Source organism: Hyperolius riggenbachi, chromosome 1, assembly GCF_040937935.1.
Source record: "Hyperolius riggenbachi isolate aHypRig1 chromosome 1, aHypRig1.pri, whole genome shotgun sequence".
NCBI lineage: Eukaryota > Metazoa > Chordata > Amphibia > Anura > Hyperoliidae > Hyperolius > Hyperolius riggenbachi.
Genome location: NC_090646.1, coordinates 298209357 through 298226624, shown reverse-complemented (window position 1 = coordinate 298226624; position 17268 = coordinate 298209357). Strand labels below are relative to the sequence as shown.

The 17268-nt window shown below is 43.5% G+C and overlaps 1 protein-coding gene across 3 annotated transcripts in view; it reads left to right on the top strand.

Moving 5' to 3' along the window:
- LOC137508598 (rho guanine nucleotide exchange factor 18-like) overlaps nucleotides 1-17268 on the top strand; it is a 168138-nt gene that overhangs the window by 74342 nt on the left and 76528 nt on the right. For all 3 annotated transcript variants that reach the window (XM_068233766.1, XM_068233767.1, XM_068233765.1), the window contains exon 12: nucleotides 651-779. In XM_068233766.1, the coding sequence (XP_068089867.1) occupies nucleotides 651-779 (129 nt within the window). The remainder of the gene's footprint in view (nucleotides 1-650; nucleotides 780-17268) is intronic.

Here is a 17268-nt window from a genome sequence, read left to right as displayed (position 1 = left end):
ATGCCGGCCATTAATGTGGGGGCGTGTTTGACCATGACTGACAGAGCAATGAGGTAAATTCCAGAAAGAGCAAGCCAGCACTCTAGAGGAGAAGACTTGTTAGAAACGCACAGGACAGCCGACCCTGACCCCGGAAACATCAGGCCAAGTGGAAGTGTGACGGCAGGGGTCAGCGTGTCTGGCCGCTGCAGCGGCCATGATTGACAGCCCCCCCACATTAATGGCCGGCATCTGAAGCAAGAATATGGGAGGATGGAAATTACAATTAAAGTGAGTGACCAGCTGGGGCATTGGTGCGGCGGGCGGCAGGGGTCAGCGTGTCTGACCGCAGTATATGTTGTGTGGGTTCCTGGTGCTGGCCCCAATTGTTACCTTCGGACTATAAGACGCAGGTACTCCCACACACACTTTTAGGGGAGAAAAAGTGCGTCTTATGGTCCAAAAAAATACGGTAGTTTCATTTGCAAGAAAAATATCAGTTGATAATTGGTTTGTTTGGTTTTTTTTTTTTTTTTCAATGATTTGTAATGAGGGAATCTGTACTTTTGGCATAAGCAACGGGTGATGCATTTGGCATAAGCAATGACTATTTCCCCATTTCATTAGTCAGTCATGATTTAAATATGGTCTCCCTTTCTTTTTTCCCCCAGCTGAAAAAATTAATTCCTTTGTGCTATCGCTCTTCTCCACTCCATATACTGATCCAACCACAGGAAGTAGTGCTCTGCCGAGAAGATCAGAGACTTTTGGAGGTTATGACAGCACTGGGCACTCAAAAAGTGAGATTATGTGTTTATTAACAAGGAATGAAGAACAATAGAGAAAAATATATAGTGATAACTAATATTTTCACATTTTTGTTATTATTACTTATAGCTTTAATACTTTGTATGTGTTTTCTCATCGGTTTTCTTCAGGGAATTAACCGATTTATTGCAGTTCAATAAAGGATAACAGAGGTGCCAATAAGTATAAATAAAACTTTAAAAAGTTTAAAATGGTAGGTAAAGGTGGACTTGCCTCACCAGGAAAGAGCCAAAAACAATGGTATTTCATATGTATTTTATTGAACAGTTAACTTTACAGCAGTTTAACAGGACAAGTTACTCATGCTCAGCTTTATATAAGATGTTGTCGTATGCAAATAGACAAATGAGTGCTGGCTCAATTGCATAGATTGCTGCAGAGATTAAGATGGGATGGGGGTATTGTGGTTAGCGGTCGTCCCAGACAGAAGCTTCTTCTAAAGGTGATGCACAAGAAAGCCTGCTGAAGACAATCAGGCTAAGGGCTGGATTACTGACTCCATGTTCTGTGGTTTGATGAGACCAAGATAAATGTATTTGGTTCAAATGGTGTCGAGCGTGTGTTGCGGCAACCAGGTGAGTCGCACAAAGACAAGTGTATCTTGTCTCCAATCAAGCATGTTGGTGGGAGTGTCATGGTTTGGGGCTGCATTAGGGCTGCCAGCACTGGGGAGATAACGTTTATTAAAGGAATCAAGAATGCCAACATGTACAGTAACATACTATAGCAGAGCATGATCCCCTCACTTTGGAAACTGGGCCACAGGGCAATATTCCAAAATAACAACCCCAAACACTCCTCCAAGATGCCCACTGCCTGGATAACTGGCCAAGCATGTCTCCATGTTGCAATAAGTACTGGACTTTATGTAATATATCAAAAAAAATTGCGTGAAAATGCAGTGTCTCAAAGATAGTACAAACACTTTATTGATACAAAACACACAACTTGACATGAAAAATCAATGTAACTTGAATAAAGAGGTTTAATAAAGGCTTATTCAAATGGTTTGGCTGGCAGAAAAAAGGACCATATTAGTAGAATTGGCACATCGTGCTCCACACCTAGCTGCCTCCTCTATGTAGTGCCAGTGGATTTGCACATTGTGTACCTGTTAGGCTCAGGTGCCTTTCTCCGTTCTTTGCTCTCTTGGCTCCTTACGCTGGCTGACGCCTCGCAGAAATTGTAAATTCGCTTATTTGGCCTGACGAAGGGTATATTCAGCCCAAAACGGACTAGTGTCATTGCCAATTCAACCATTATGCCAATTCTACTAATATGGTTCTTCTTTTTCTGCCAGTTAAACAATTTGAATAAGCCTTTATTGAGCCTCTTTATTCAAGTTACACAGATTTTTCATGTCAAGTTGTGTGTTTTGTATCAATAAAGTTTTTGTACTATCTTTGAGACACTGCATTTTTGCGCAATTTTTTTTTTCATATATTGAAGTCCAGTACTTATTGCAACGTAGATTATATGGGTATAGTGGAACACCCGCTACATGGACTGTACTTTTTTTGCCTTTAAGTTTTTAAAGGACAGTACCCACAATATATATTAACCACCCTGGCGTTCTGATAAGATCGCCAGGGAGGCTGCGGGAGGTTTTTTTTTTAATAAAAAAAAAAACTATTTCATGCAGCCAACTGAAAGTTGGCTGCATGAAAGCCCACTAGAGGGCGCTCCGGAGGCGTTCTTCCGATCGCCTCCGGCGCCCAGAATAAACAAGGAAGGCCGCAATGAGCGGCCTTCCTTGTTTTGCTTAAATCGTCGCCATAGCGACGAGCGGAGTGACGTCATGGACGTCAGCCGACGTCCTGACGTCAGCCGCCTCCGATCCAGCCCTTAGCGCTGGCCGGAACTTTTTGTTCCGGCTACGCTGGGCTCAGGCGGCTGGGGGGACCCTCTTTCGCCGCTGCTCGCGGCGGATCGCCGCAGAGCGGCGGCGATCGGGCAGCACACGCGGTTGGCAAAGTGCCGGCTGCGTGTGCTGCTCTTTATTTGAAGAAAATCGGCCCAGCAGGGCCTGAGCGGCAGCCTCCGGCGGTGATGGACGAGCTGAGCTCGTCCATACCGCCAGGCTGGTTAACAAGCATGTCTCCAGACAAACCTAAACCCTATTGAGCATCTGTGGGGCATCTTTAAATGGAAGATGGAGGATCTTGAGGTCCCTAAAATCCACCAGCATCGTGATGTCACCATGGAGGAGTGAATGAGGATTCACATGGCTACCTGTACAAGACTAGCAAACTCCATGTCCACGAGAGTTAAGGCAGTGCTGGAAAATAATGGTAGGCACTCAAAATATTTACACTTTGGGCACAATTTTGACATTCTTCACTTAGCAGTCTACTCTATTTTGTTGCCAGTGATTTAGACATTAATGGCTGTGTATTATTTTGATGGGACAGCAAATTTACACTGATCTAAAAGCTGTACACTGATATCAACGTATCATATATACAATGGTGTCCTATGAAAAGATATAAAATATTTACAAAAATGTCAGAGGTGTACTTGCTTTTGTGAGATACAGTATGTGGTTATGATACCTTGTAGTCTTTTTGTGCCTTCCACATACTCCAAATCTTGTATTTTACCCAATGAAGCCGGGTTGTCCCATGAAACATTTATTCGATAAAGTGTATTTGAAATACCATTGCTATTAGCTCTTACCTGGTAAGTTAGGTCCTCCTATACCTACCATTTTAAACATATTTTTATTTTATTTATTTTTTTAATACTCATTGGCACGTGCGTCATCCTTCATCAATCTTGTTTCCCACCCTTAGTGGGAAGGTTGTTACCTCTTGCCACCCCAGAGAAAGACTTATTAACCCAAGTGAGGCCAGGTTTATTCTCCTTACCCTCCCTAATTGCCAGAGGTCATGTGTATGACATCAAAAAAAGAAAAAAAAAAACAAAAAAAACGAAATCTTTTTTCCCTCTACCCTTTCCTGCTTTCCGCCTCTCCCATCCCAAAAATCTCCTCCCCACCCCTGCTCTTTTCTTAATACGGAAGTTCAAAAAAAGGCTAGTTTTCGCAGGATGTTCTAAGTTAAGTAGATGTAGTCCTTCTTCTTTTACATCCCAGACAGCTGAGCATGTCCACCTATTATAAATTGACTTATGTGCCACCAGGAAACCAGTATGAGCTAAATCTGATACATTGAGTCATTGATTACTATTTTATACATCAGGACTAAAATAATTGAACAAGAGCAGAATATGTTCTTAAAAATAATGTAACATTATTAATACTGTACTAGTCAAATAATGAGAAACCTTGACGCAAAAATCTGCAATAACTGGGCATGTCCAGAAGCAATGTACCACATCTGCATCTACTGTACCACATTTGGGGCATTCTGTCTTTTATAGCCTTCCGGACGTGATTTGTAAAGGATATTAAAGGCATATTTTGCATGAAACCACACCAGGAGGTGTGAATCTCTCAATTTCTCACTAACTATGATTTTTCTACCAGTGTTATTACCTTCCATGATATGTTCCTCAAGGTTATTCATCAGGAAATATTTGGACCATCTTTTTAGATTCACAAGGGCGTTAGTTTTCACAGTGAGTTCTTGAAGGCCTTTCTGTATTGCAGACAGGGACAAGGCTCCTCCATCAGTTTTTAAGAATACATCAAATGGTAAAATCTTAGCTATGTCAGGGATGTTGGTAAGATGACTTTTAGCAAAAGATTTAACTTGTGCATAGTGCAAATATTGTGACTTGGCAGATTATAATGACTTCTAAGGTTGTCATAGGTAAGCCATTTTGCAAGCCTTTGTCTTCCCCATGTTGCATTCCAGCCTAAAAGGTTGGACTGCCATATAGATAGATATTTAGAAAGTCTCCATGGAAGATGACAAAGCTTTTGCACATCTTTCCATGTCACTGTAGTATCACAAAAAAAGGCCACTGTGTTTCAATCTAACGGGAAGAGCATACTAGGTAGAGTGCAAAAGACCCGGCAACGTCCATGGTTCTGCTACCTCTTTTTCAATGGCATAATTATAGAAGATACTGGTACCACAGATCCCAGTCCCACAGCGTCTGAACAAGCACATCAAATTGTATCTGCAAATGTCAGGCACCCTGAATCTCGCCCCCCCCCCCCATATGTTTTAGGACTCTTATTTTACGAAGACTTACTCTTGTTCTCTTGGAGTTCCATATACATTTAGAAAAGGCCCTATCCGTGTTTTGGACATCCAGGTGTTTAAGTAGAAGGGTTAAAATTTGTAAGAGGCAGAGGAGGCGTCCAAAGATTTTCATGTGAATCAGAGTTGCTCTTCCCATAACTCCCAGTGGGATTTTGGACAAATGATCGAACTATGAAATCGCTGCCTTTATGTAGTATACAGTAACTGAGGACATATAGTTGAGCAGGTTTTCATGAGAACTTAACCATGAGTCCCAAATAGTTGTATTGTGCATTACTGGAATGCCAGAAATAAAGGCGGGTTTGGGTGCCTGCCTTTGTAGATAAAAAAGATAAAAAAAATAAATAAAAAAAACTCGCTCTTAACCACTTTACCCCCGCGCGTACGTATTTCTCCGCCCCTTTTTCCATCCTTTAACAACCAGGGACGGAGAAACACGTACTTTCCGCGTTCCCGACGCTGCCCGCGCTCCCGCTCGTAAACACGCCGCCCGCCGCTAGTAAACACGCCGCCGCCCGCTCGCCCAGAGATCAATGAACGGGAAAATCCATTCCCGTTCGTTGATCTAAGCCCCGCAATGATCAGCTGCTCTCCTATGGGCAGCGCGATCATTGTGAGAAAAAACTCACGTGTCCAGCCTCCTTATACTTCCTCCAAGCTTCCGGAAGGAAGCTTGGAGGTCGCATTAAAACAAAAAGTTACTGTGGCCATCTTGTGGCCAAATAGTAAACTACACCCTACACATTTTTCACATACAAATAAATGACTTTTACACATAAAATTAACTCATTACCTCCCACACTCCCCATTTTTTTTTTTTTTGTAATTAAAAAAAAATTAAAAAATTTACAATTAAAAAAAATACATAAATAGTTACCTTAGGGACTGAACTTTTTAAATATTTATGTCAAGAGGGTATAACACTGTTACTTTATAAACTATGGGCTTGTAATTAGGGATGGACGCAAAAATGAAAAAAATGCACCTTTATTTCCAAATAAAATATTGGCGCCAAACATTGTGATAGGGACATAATTTACCGTATTTTTCGGACTATAAGACGCTCCGGACCATAAGACGCACCTAGGTTTAGAGGACAAAAACCAGGAAAAAAAATATACTAAACCTGTGTGCATCCATGGTGCAGGGGCATCTTATAGAACTCCCCCCCCCCCCCCCCCAAGCACTCTCCGCCAGCTACAATAACTGAGCTTAAGTGCCTAGCTACACTAAACCCTGCTGCCCTCACCTGTAGAAGTACCCTACACTAAAGCCTGATGCCCCACCAGTAACCCTACCCTACACTACACTACATTACATTACATTACACTAGTCCCCAATTACCACTCCAGTTACTACACTACATTAACCCACCCCTGCTGCCCCATCAGTAACAATACACTACATCAAACTAGCCCCTGCCTCTCCATCAGCTACAACTTGTGATCTCACCTATCCAGCTGTCCATCCACGCACTCCTGTCCTTGATGTCAGCTGTGATGATCTTGACTGGCAGGGAAGCAGCAGCACAATCATGACATCCCTTTATGAGGGTAGATCTCGGTGGGGGCTGCACCGGCTGTCTTCATGTATTGTGAGTGATTCAGGGCCAATTGCAGCGTTAGTCATCTACCATCGTGGTTGATCCTTCTCTGTGCCGCCGCAATAATCCGCCTCAGCCAGCTCTCCAATGCGCCTCCATGGCTGCTTTCCAAGTCCCTGCACGGTGGCAGCTGCAGCGTGGCATTAGATGGGAGATCTTAGGGATAGTTATGACTACCGATGTTTCAGTACTTCCTTGTACTTCCTTCCCCCGCATGAGCGTCAGACGTCATTAGGGGGCGTAAACCAGGAAGTACTGAAGCATCGGTAGTCATAACTACCGCTACGATCTCCCATCTAATGCCACGCTGCAGCTGCCACCGTGCAGGGACTTTGAAAGCAGCCATGGAGGCGCATTGGAGAGCTGGCTGAGGCGGATTACTGCGGCATGGAGGAAGATGATGGCGGCGGGACAGCAGCACTGGAAGCCGGCATGGAGGAAGATAATGGGGGCAGCGGGACAGCAGCACGGAGACCGGCATGGAGAAAGATGATGGCGGCGGCGGGACAGCATCACGGAGATCGGCATGGAAGAAGATGATGGCGGCTGGACAGCATCACGGAGATCGGCATGGAAGAAGATGATGGCGGCTGGACAGCATCACGGAGATCGGCATGGAAGAAGATGATGGCGGCGGCATGGATGGCAGCGTGGAGGCGACTAATAGGCGGCAGCATTGAGGGCGGGTAGACCGGCTGCGTTGAGCTGGGCTGCAGTGGGGGGTACTGAATAAGGCTGGCGAGGAGGGGGAAAGGTGTTTGACTGCACCGCACGCACAGAGAACACTAAACAGTAAGAAACGTTTTTTTTTTCTTTTCCAATTTGTGTACTACTTTTTTCTACATGCGGACTATAAGACGCAAGGACTTTTTCTCCCCACTTTTGGGGGAGAAAAAGTGCGTCTTATAGTCCGAAAAATACGGTAAATGGTTTTATAACCGGGACAAAAGGGCAAATACGTTTCATGGGTTTTAATTACAGTAGCATGCATTATTTAAAAACTATAATGGCCGAAAACTGAAAAATAATTATTTTTTTCCCCACATTTTTCCTATTTTCCCATTAAAACACATTTAGAAAAAAATAATTCTTGGCATAATGTCCCACCTAAAGAAAGCCTACTTGGTGGCGGAAAAAACAAGATATAGTTCATTTCATTGCGATAAGTAATGATAAAGTTATAGACGAATGAATGGAAGGAGCGCTGAAAGGTGAAAATTGCTCTGGTGCTCAGGGGGTAAAACCCCTCAGTGGTGAAGTGGTTAAATTTGTTTATCTTGAACCCGGAGTCTAATCCTATACTGGAAATTAGGTTAAGACGAATAAGATGTCATCGGTGAAAAGCATCTGTGCTATTCATTTGTCATTTATAATTATACCCTGAACTTGTTTATCAAGTAGTCTCGCCATGGGCTCTGATGGTAAATTAAAAAGTATAGAGGATTGTACCCTACTGCAGCTGAAATGAGTCTGATATGAATCCAGTCCCAGCACACTGCATCAAAAGCTTTATCCACATCCAAACTTAAGATCGCCACTGACTTATGGGTCACGGGGGTATGCTTTGACCTGCTCAAGGACAGTCATCAGCTTCCTGATATTAAAGTGAACCAGAGACGAAGCACCTTCATGTATTTTACCATATATATCAGTGGGAACATTAGAGAAAACACCTACCCTGCTCTCTGTTCCTTTCTTCACTGTTCAGCTTGCTTCTTACCAGCCCTGATAAAATCCCAGACTGAGCATTTAGTCTGGCTTTGCTATAATGACTCAGCTATAATGATTCCTGAGCAGAGCCACAAGGGGGCAGGCTTGAGTTTGAAAAGACACCAGAGAAGACAGACTCAGCTATAATGATTCATGAGCAAAGGCAGACTGAATGCTCAGTCAGGGATTTTATCAGGGCTGAAAAGAAGTATGCTGAACAGTGAAGAATGAAACAGAGCAGGGTAGGTTTTTTCTCTAATGTTCCCACTGATAGATATGGTAAAATACATGAGGGTGCTTCTCAAGGCGTAACCACACGCCTTAAGAAAGGGGGACCCTGCGAGGCCCCCGAGACAATTGTCGGTTTCTTGTGGATATGTCAGCTCAATAAAAAGAGCGTGATTTCTTTGAACGTTTTGGAGAGTGCTGGTATATTTGAATACAGACTTTGATGGTGGTTTGCCTATGCCACAATACCAAGCACCCGACTTTTCATGGTGTGCCCTACCACAACTTTCGATACTGCTTCGTCTCTGGTTCATTTTAAATACAGCAGACCTTAAAACACCAGGGCTTCAATTCATCAAGCATTACCGCATTCGGTAATGCTGAAAACAGCTGACTTAACGGAGCACTTTCGAAAATGTTAATTCATCAAAGCTGTTACCGAATGAGAAGCTGAAATGACAGAGCAATGAGATAAATTACCGACATGTGCTCAACACGTCAGCAAATGTCAGTAAATGTTAATTCATCAAGGTTACCGCATTAACTCACACATTCGGTGATTATCTCCAGCTCTCCCCTGTCCTTATAGACTTCGAAAGCCTTCTGTGTGAATGTTTTCATGATTAGCAGGAGCAGGCAGCCAATAGAAACAGCCCCTGTTCTCCTGCAAGTGCCGCTGATAGGTGCTTATTTTTCAGTTTCTCACTTCAGTGCTCACTTCCAGACCCCCCAGGCAGTGAGCAGAGAGAACGGTGGTGTAACCCTTTGAGTCCCTGTTTGAATATGCAAAGATGCAAGTGGTGAAATCACCAAGCATGGCATTTGTAATGTCTCCAGGAAGTTTATTTGTGGCAAATAAGTAAAATGTTAAGAAACACTGATGGACAGATTCAGAGCAGCAGAGGCAGTATAAGTAACAGTAAATATAACACGTTTACATGTAAAGGGATGTCTGGATGCCTTCTATTGTTATCAGCTTGTAACAACACAGAGACATTCCAAGCTGTTCTGCACCACTCTGCCATTATCTAACAGCCTTTGATGAACTGAAGCCGTAGTACTTCGGTAACTTAACGAACCTCTACCTCACATGTGAAAATATTGATGAATTAGCACAGTGAAGTGTAAAATACCGAATGCGGTATTTTAAGGACTGGGATTTTGTTATCGAACACCCTTTGATGAATTGAAGCCCAGGTGTCCAGCAGCTGTATGGAGTGTATGGTATTAGCTAAAGGGGAAAGAGTTGGTTTATACATTGCACCTATGCTTTGACTCGATCTATCTTTCTGGGCACCTATCGTATTCCAATCCCCTCCTACTATACTAATGTCAGTATTGTTGATGCTAAGATACACTGGATATGCTGGATGCAACGAGAACAAGTCTGCATTAGGAGCATAAACATGAATGACCAAGATGTCATGAAGTAAGTTTAGAGAAACACAGGCCCATCCTCCCTCATCATAGTAGATTTGTCAGTACTGTTATTACCTAAACTCTTGCCTATTAAAATTATGACCCCCCTGCTTTTTTTGCTTTTCTCTGGAGAGCAAAAACTGTGCATCGCCCACTTCTTTTGCAAGAATATAATTTTGTCTGCACCGAAGTGCATTTCCTGTAACAGCGCTGTCTGCTTGCAATTCTTTTAAATACCTGGGCTTGCTTGATGGGAGACCTCAGGCCTTTAACGTTCCACAAAACTACCCTAGAGGGCATTGGTAATAAATCTTTAGGTGTGAGGACAAAACAGGCCCATTAAAATGAAGAGTCTTATACCACACATTGCAGAAATATACCTTTACCTGAGAAGAGAGTAGCCCTCTCCAGTCCCCTCCCCAACTGACTGCAACTAGCAGCAGAAGTTCAGTAAGCTGTGCATATAAACATGAACAAAAATAAGAGTAGAAATCCTTAACCAAGGAGTGGACTTCTCTTTTTTTTCCCATAGAGTGAGCTAATAACATAGGAACTTGCTAAATAACAATCAACCAGAAATGTGCAGTTCCATGTGTTCCGCTACAACTGTGCAAGCATATCATGTTTTAATGGTAACAAATCTATTCCTGAAGCAAGTTCAGTCAACCGCCCTATCTTTTGGCTACGGCATATTTTGTCTTTTTTGGTTTCTTTCCTCCTCGGAATCAGTAGAGCAAATTCATGCTTTCGCCTCCTGTGGATGTTGAAAAACGTGAGCAATTGTTCTTGTCAGTGACTCTCTGCACTGCAGGGTGCAGAATTGCACATTTTAACCCTTTGTTGAACAGAGTGGAGCAGATAGGGCTAAAGGTCTGTCTCTGCTTGGTTACTTCAAATGAATATTCAAATGAATATTCTTGATAAATTAAAGCCTCACATACTAACCTGAAGGCATTAAAAATCTTAGCTTTTACATTATATTCAGGGTATCTTACCATGACCATACTGTCAAAAACCTGTGCGGTTCTAGCCTTTTTCATGATTGCTAACTCAGTAAAGGACCAGCCTTTAAAGTGTTGCTATCATATAAATCCGGCATAGCTGGGTCTGAACCCTCTATAACATTAATTATAGATTGACGGTATACCTTGAAATGAATCAGAGCACTCAGTATATGATGTATATAAAAAATTGTATTTGCTTATCATACAGCGTATATACAAAATATGAACAGTTCCAAGTAGTGTTTCCTTCTAACAGTATTCCATCTCATCAAGGCTTTAGAGCCAAGCAATTATCAATCTTCTACATTCAAAAAAGAATATAACCGTTGTGTTATGTAGAATAAGATCAAAAGTAGTCTCATCTGTATCAATAGCTGTGTATATAGTAGCTATGTAAAACTTGTAGTAATAAAAAATAGCTTCTAAAAAAACTTTTTACTAATATTTGAACAGAACTTAATGCTGAAAAATTAAGAAAGTAAATCACCAGAATATTAAAGGGAAGGTTCAGGGACTGTCCCGACCTGGCCAGGCCGGCGGCCAGGTCGGGCTCCTTCCGCGTTCCAAAATGCGCCTCACGGCGGCGCACTGACGTCATCGGACGTCCTCCGGGCTTTACTGCGCAGGCTCAGAACTACTGAGCCTGCGCAGTAAAGCCCGGAGGATGTCCGATGACGTCAGCGCGCCGCCGTGAGGCGCATTTTGGAACGCGGAAGGAGCCCGACCTGGCCGCCGGCCTGGCCAGGTCGGGTCGGCCACCGGAGACCACCGGCAGCGTGCGGAGCGGCGCCGAGGGCACCTCCTGCCTGCCACGGGCTGGAGGAAGCCCCAGGTAAGTGGATGCAGATTTTTATTTTTTTTAAACAGTCCCTGAACCTTCCCTTTAAGCATATTACCCCTTCTCTGTCATCCCTTCAACATCTAGAACCACGTGTAGGAAGGTAGCTTCTGTCTCGTGTGTCTTCTTAGGAGATTGGTAGGCTAGTGCAAATTATGAGCTTTCAGCTCCTACTTTTATAATGATTGGATGCAATATGGCTGCCTAATTTGGAATTTCCCTAAATCTCAAGTTCTGATTGGCTGAAACTTCCATGCGTCTATGCTTTATCATGTTTTGAATACCTAAGTCATAATATTTTTGTTTATAAATTCCTTAATTAACTTATCTTGTGAGAATTAACGTATTTGGAGTGTTTACACATTCTGACATTTGATATCGGGTCATTTCTGACACAGTTAATAAAAAATGGACGTCACCAGCCATCTTGTCTGCTGGTTGACTTATTTGCCCCAGACATTGGGACTTTCAAACATTAAACAATGTCCTTCATGACGCATTTCTAGATAATGTGTCCTTCTGCTAATTTGGAATGTGTCTGTCCTTTCCCAGACATAAGATTAGTCAGGTTGATACTAACACAGACCTGTAAGAGTCTTCAGCAATTTAAGGCTTATTGAAACATACAGGGCTTCTATTATACTTATTTAAATATACAGCTTATTATATAATTTTTCTTAAAACAATCACATAATATATAATTGCACATTAAAATTTCATAATATAAAATCATGTTCTATATATTTGCCTTTCTTATGAAGAAATAAATATAAGAATTTCCATCGGCAGAGGTCACCATTTAATCATGTAAATAAATAATTGGGAAAACCCCTTCTTTTTGCTTTATATTTTTCATATTTTGACTTTCCCTGGCTGGGAAATTGTATCTTTTCTTGCTGGCAGTAACTCCCTCGTAACAAGTACATGTCAACAATCTTCTAGCTTACAAGTTAAAACAATCTTATGAAAGTTTTACTGTCTCATCTATCACTGGCAAAATCCAGCTTTTAACTGTAATTCAAAGTAATAAATTCTATTATATGTAATTATAGGGTTTAACAATAATTATTTCTTTAAAAATACTGTATTGATTATTATTTAGATTAATAATATTTGTATAATAACTGATTGATGTATATATATATGACCGCTGCAGTAATGTGACTTTTAAACTTGTTTCTTTTCTTCACATACTGCGCTGTCTAACCTTGACATTTGAAAGATGCTTGTAACATAAACAAAAATGTTTTCGCTTCTGTAACTAAAAAAATCTTCTAAGTTTCACAGCCTGGAATATGCTGAGATGTCCCAGAGCAATATTTGAAAGAAGTACCCCAACTTTACAGTTTACAATAAACGTTTGCATAGAACATCAAAACTTAAAACCGCTTAAAACAGCTGACAGCTTTTCCTGCATAAATAAACCGCTAGAATTCTGACAATACGGGGCGTTGATATTTGGCTGCTAGGAAGCTCTGTGCCTACAAGTGCACTACTAGTGCAGTGCTTTCTCGACTCAACATGGCCCCTCCACACCGAGGAGTTGAGGAAGGGTAGCTTCACAAAATACCTGCAGGGTACTCTGCTTGTACTGCTCCACAGATTCACAGATTATTGCATCTGGATCAAGATCAAGGATGCTTGTACATGACTCCTGCTTGATCACCTCTTTTAGCTTGGCTGATCTAGATCTTCCTCGCATTGCTGTATATGGCCCTCAGCAGCTCTTGCATGATTTCGTCAGTGCCGTATTCAGATTTTGTCACCGCCGTCTTAATGATGCCCTGTAAGTCCAGAGAGATTTGTTTGGCTACTTTCCTTGCCAGCTACTGGCTGTCCCGACTGACGGATGCACTGCGATTGCCTTTGTTTGAATCAATGCATCAACCACGATGCTCTTCTGCGAGTGCTTCCAGCACATGTCTCGGATGGTGGCGCGCCATCTTGGAGCTGCCTGTAGTGTTATCCCCTTGGCCATGCTTGATCGCTAACCGCCTGAAGTAGAGGTCCATAAAGCTCCCCACTGATGTGGGTGAGTGGGTACTGCCTTTTGGGGCGTGCCAGGTGTGTTGCTGGCACTTGCCTGCCTTGTATATGTTAGCGGCAATGCAAAGCTCCTTTCTCCTGCTTCCTCACATATAGGCGCTGGAACCGGAAGTTCTCATGTATAACCATTTTAGGCAGCCTAAGGCATGTGCCACCAGTCCTGTACGAGCATCACATGCGTTCACCCGGGGATGAGCTGGTCACTATGGCTACACACGTCATTACAGTGCAGCAGGTCACAGTGACACCGCCTTTGTGTGCTGTGCCAGCACCTGCGTGCATTACTAGTAAATGCATTGCCTGCAGCCTAGTCGCCTGGGAGGCTGTCCTCATCAGCACTACCGCCAACAGCATAGAGAAAGGACGCCACGCTGGGACAGTGGGGGCGGAGGCAAAATGCAGTGGAAAATTTCAGCTAACATTAAACATTTTTGTCATGAGCACAAGGCTGTTATGCAGTGTCTGCAATATAAGTGACCATTTACCGTGCATAAGATACTGTATTGACATTGGCAGGCGAAGGTTCCACTGATTCTTTCTCTGCCCAGGGCCATCACAAGCCTAGGGCCAGCCCTGAATTCAGCATAGGGAGTTCAGAACACCTGATTATGCAAGTCATGGAACTTATGTAACATGCCAGTCAGTAACCTCCTACTGACTCTGTCAGCTTGTTTGGTTGTTAACAGGGGTACTCAAGAGTATTTGATATGCTGAATTCAGACACCAACAATACAGTGGGATGCAAAAGTTTGGGCAACCTTGTTAATCGTCATGGTGTTCCTGTATAAATCGTTGGTTGTTACGATAAAAAATGTCAGTTAAATATATCATATAGGAGACACACACAATGATATTTGGGAAGTGAAATTAAGTTTATTGAATTTACAGAAAGTGTGCAATAATTGTTTAAACAAAATTAGGCAGGTGCATAAATTTGGGCACCCCAAAACAGAAATGAAATCAATATTTAGTAGATCCTCCTTTTGCAGAAATTACAGCCTCTAAACACTTCCTGTAGGTTCCAATGAGAGTCTGGATTCTGGTTGAAGGTATTTTGGACCATTCCTCTTTACAAAACATCCCTAGTTCATTCATGTTTAATGGCTTCCGAGCATGGACAGCTCTGTTTAATTCACACCACAGATTTCCAATTATATTCAGGTCTGGGGACTGAGATGGCCATTCCAGAATGTTGTACTTGTTCCTCTGCATGAATGCCTTAGTGCAGAGTCCCCCAACCCTGTCCTCAAAGCCCACCAACAGTACATGTTTTGCAGATAACCACAAACATGCACAGGTGAGGAAATTAGTGTCTCAGCAGAGCTGATTAAACACCTCTGTGGATTTCACTGTTGGTGGGCCTTGAGGACAGGGTTGGGGAACACTGCCTTAGTGGATTTTTGAGCAGTGTTTAGGGTCGTTTTTGAAAGCTCCAGCCCTGGCGCAGCTTCAGGTTTGTCACTGATTCCTGGACATTGGTCTCCAGAATCTGCTGATACTGAGTGGAATCCATGCGTCTCTCAACTTTGACAAGATTCTCAGTCCCTGCACCGGCCACACAGCCCTACAGCATGAGGGATCCACCACCATATTTTACTGTGGGTAGCAGGTGTTTTTCTTGGAATGCTGTGTTTTTTTTTTCTCTATGCATAACGCCCCTTGTTATACTCAAATAACTCAATTTTAGTTTCATCAGTCCACAGCACCTTATTCCAAAATGAAGCTGGCTTGTCCAAATGTGCTTTAGCATACCTCAAGCGGCTCTCTTTGTGCTGTGGGCGGAGAAAAGGCTTCCTCTGCATCACTCTCGCATACAGGATCTCCTTGTGTAAAGTGTGTCGAATGGTTGAACGATGCACAGTGACTCCATCTGCAGCAAGATGATGTTGTAGGCCTTTGGTGCTGGTCTGTGGGTTGACTCTGACTGTTCTCACCATTCACCCCGCTTCTGTCTATCCGAGATTTTTCTTAGCCTGCCACTTCGAGCCTTAACTTGAACTGAGCCTGTGGTCTTCCATTTGCTCAATATGTTCCTAACTGTGGAAACAGACAGCTGAAATCTCTAAGAAAGCTTTCTGTATCCTTTCTCTAAACCATGATGGTGAACAATCTTTGTCTTCAGGTCATTTGAGAGTTGTTTTGAGACCCCCATATTTCTACTCTTCAGAGAAAATTAAAAGAGGGAAACTTACAATTGACCCCCTTAAAGCGGGAGTGTCACCATAAAAATCTAATTTTAACAGCAACTGGTCTGAGTGTATTAACCTCCTTGCCGGTCTAAAAAATCCGGCAAGGAGGCAGCACCGCACTCTTTTTTTTATTTATTTATTTTTAAAATCCTGGGCTCGCTACATGATAGCCGCTGAGCGGCGGAATTCCCCCACCCACTCCGATCGCCTTAGGCGATCAGAGTTTGCAGGAAATCCCGTTGAGAACGGGATTTCCTGCAGGGCTTCCCCGGTCGCCATGGCGACGGGGAGGGATGACGTCACCGTCGGGACGTCACAGGGAATCCCGAACCGCCCCTCAGCGCTGCCTGGCACTGATTGGCCATGTTGCGCAGGGGTCGGGGGGGGGCGGCTCGGCGCAGTGGGTAGCGGCGAATCGGCGGCGATCGCGTACTACAAGCAGCTAGCAAAATGCTAGCTGCGTGTAGGAAAAAAAAATTATGCAAATCGGCCCAGCGGGGCCTGAGAAATCCTCCTGCACAGGTTACCCCGAGCTGAGCTCGGGATAACCGACAAGGAGGTTAAGTAATAAAGATGCTAATCCTGCATTCAAAACTTTCAAAACCTTTTCTGCTGTTATGATTTGGAGTTATCACATACTTAAAGGGATACTGTAGGGGGTCGGGGGAAAATGAGCTGAACTTACCCGGGGCTTCTAACGGTCCCCCGCAGACATCCTGTGTTGGCGCAGCCACTCCCCAATGCTCCGGCCCCGCCTCCGGTTCACTTCTGGAATTTCTGACTTTAAAGTCAGAAAACCACTGCGCCTGCGTTGCCGTGTCCTCGCTTCCCCTGATGTCACCAGGAGTGTACTGCGCAGACACAGACCATACTGGGCCTGCGCTGTGCGCTCTTGATGACATCAGCGGGATCGAGGACACGGCAATGCAGGCGCAGTGGTTTTCTGACTTTAAAGTCAGAAATTCCAGAAGTGAACCGGAGGCGGGGCCGGAGCATTGGGGAGTGGCTGCGCCAACACAGGATGTCTGTGGGGGACCGTTAAAAGCTCCGGGTAAGTTCAACTCATTTTCCCCCGACCCCCTACAGTATCCCTTTAAGGAGCACTGGCCCTTTAAGTAGTCCGTGGCAAACAGTTGCATGCTGGGGGTTCTTTCTATCTATAATATATTCCTCCTCTTCCCTTTATTTCCCTGCCAGCTGCTTATCTGAAATACGATCCCCTGCTCAATTGTGTTTACAAGCAAGGCTGAGG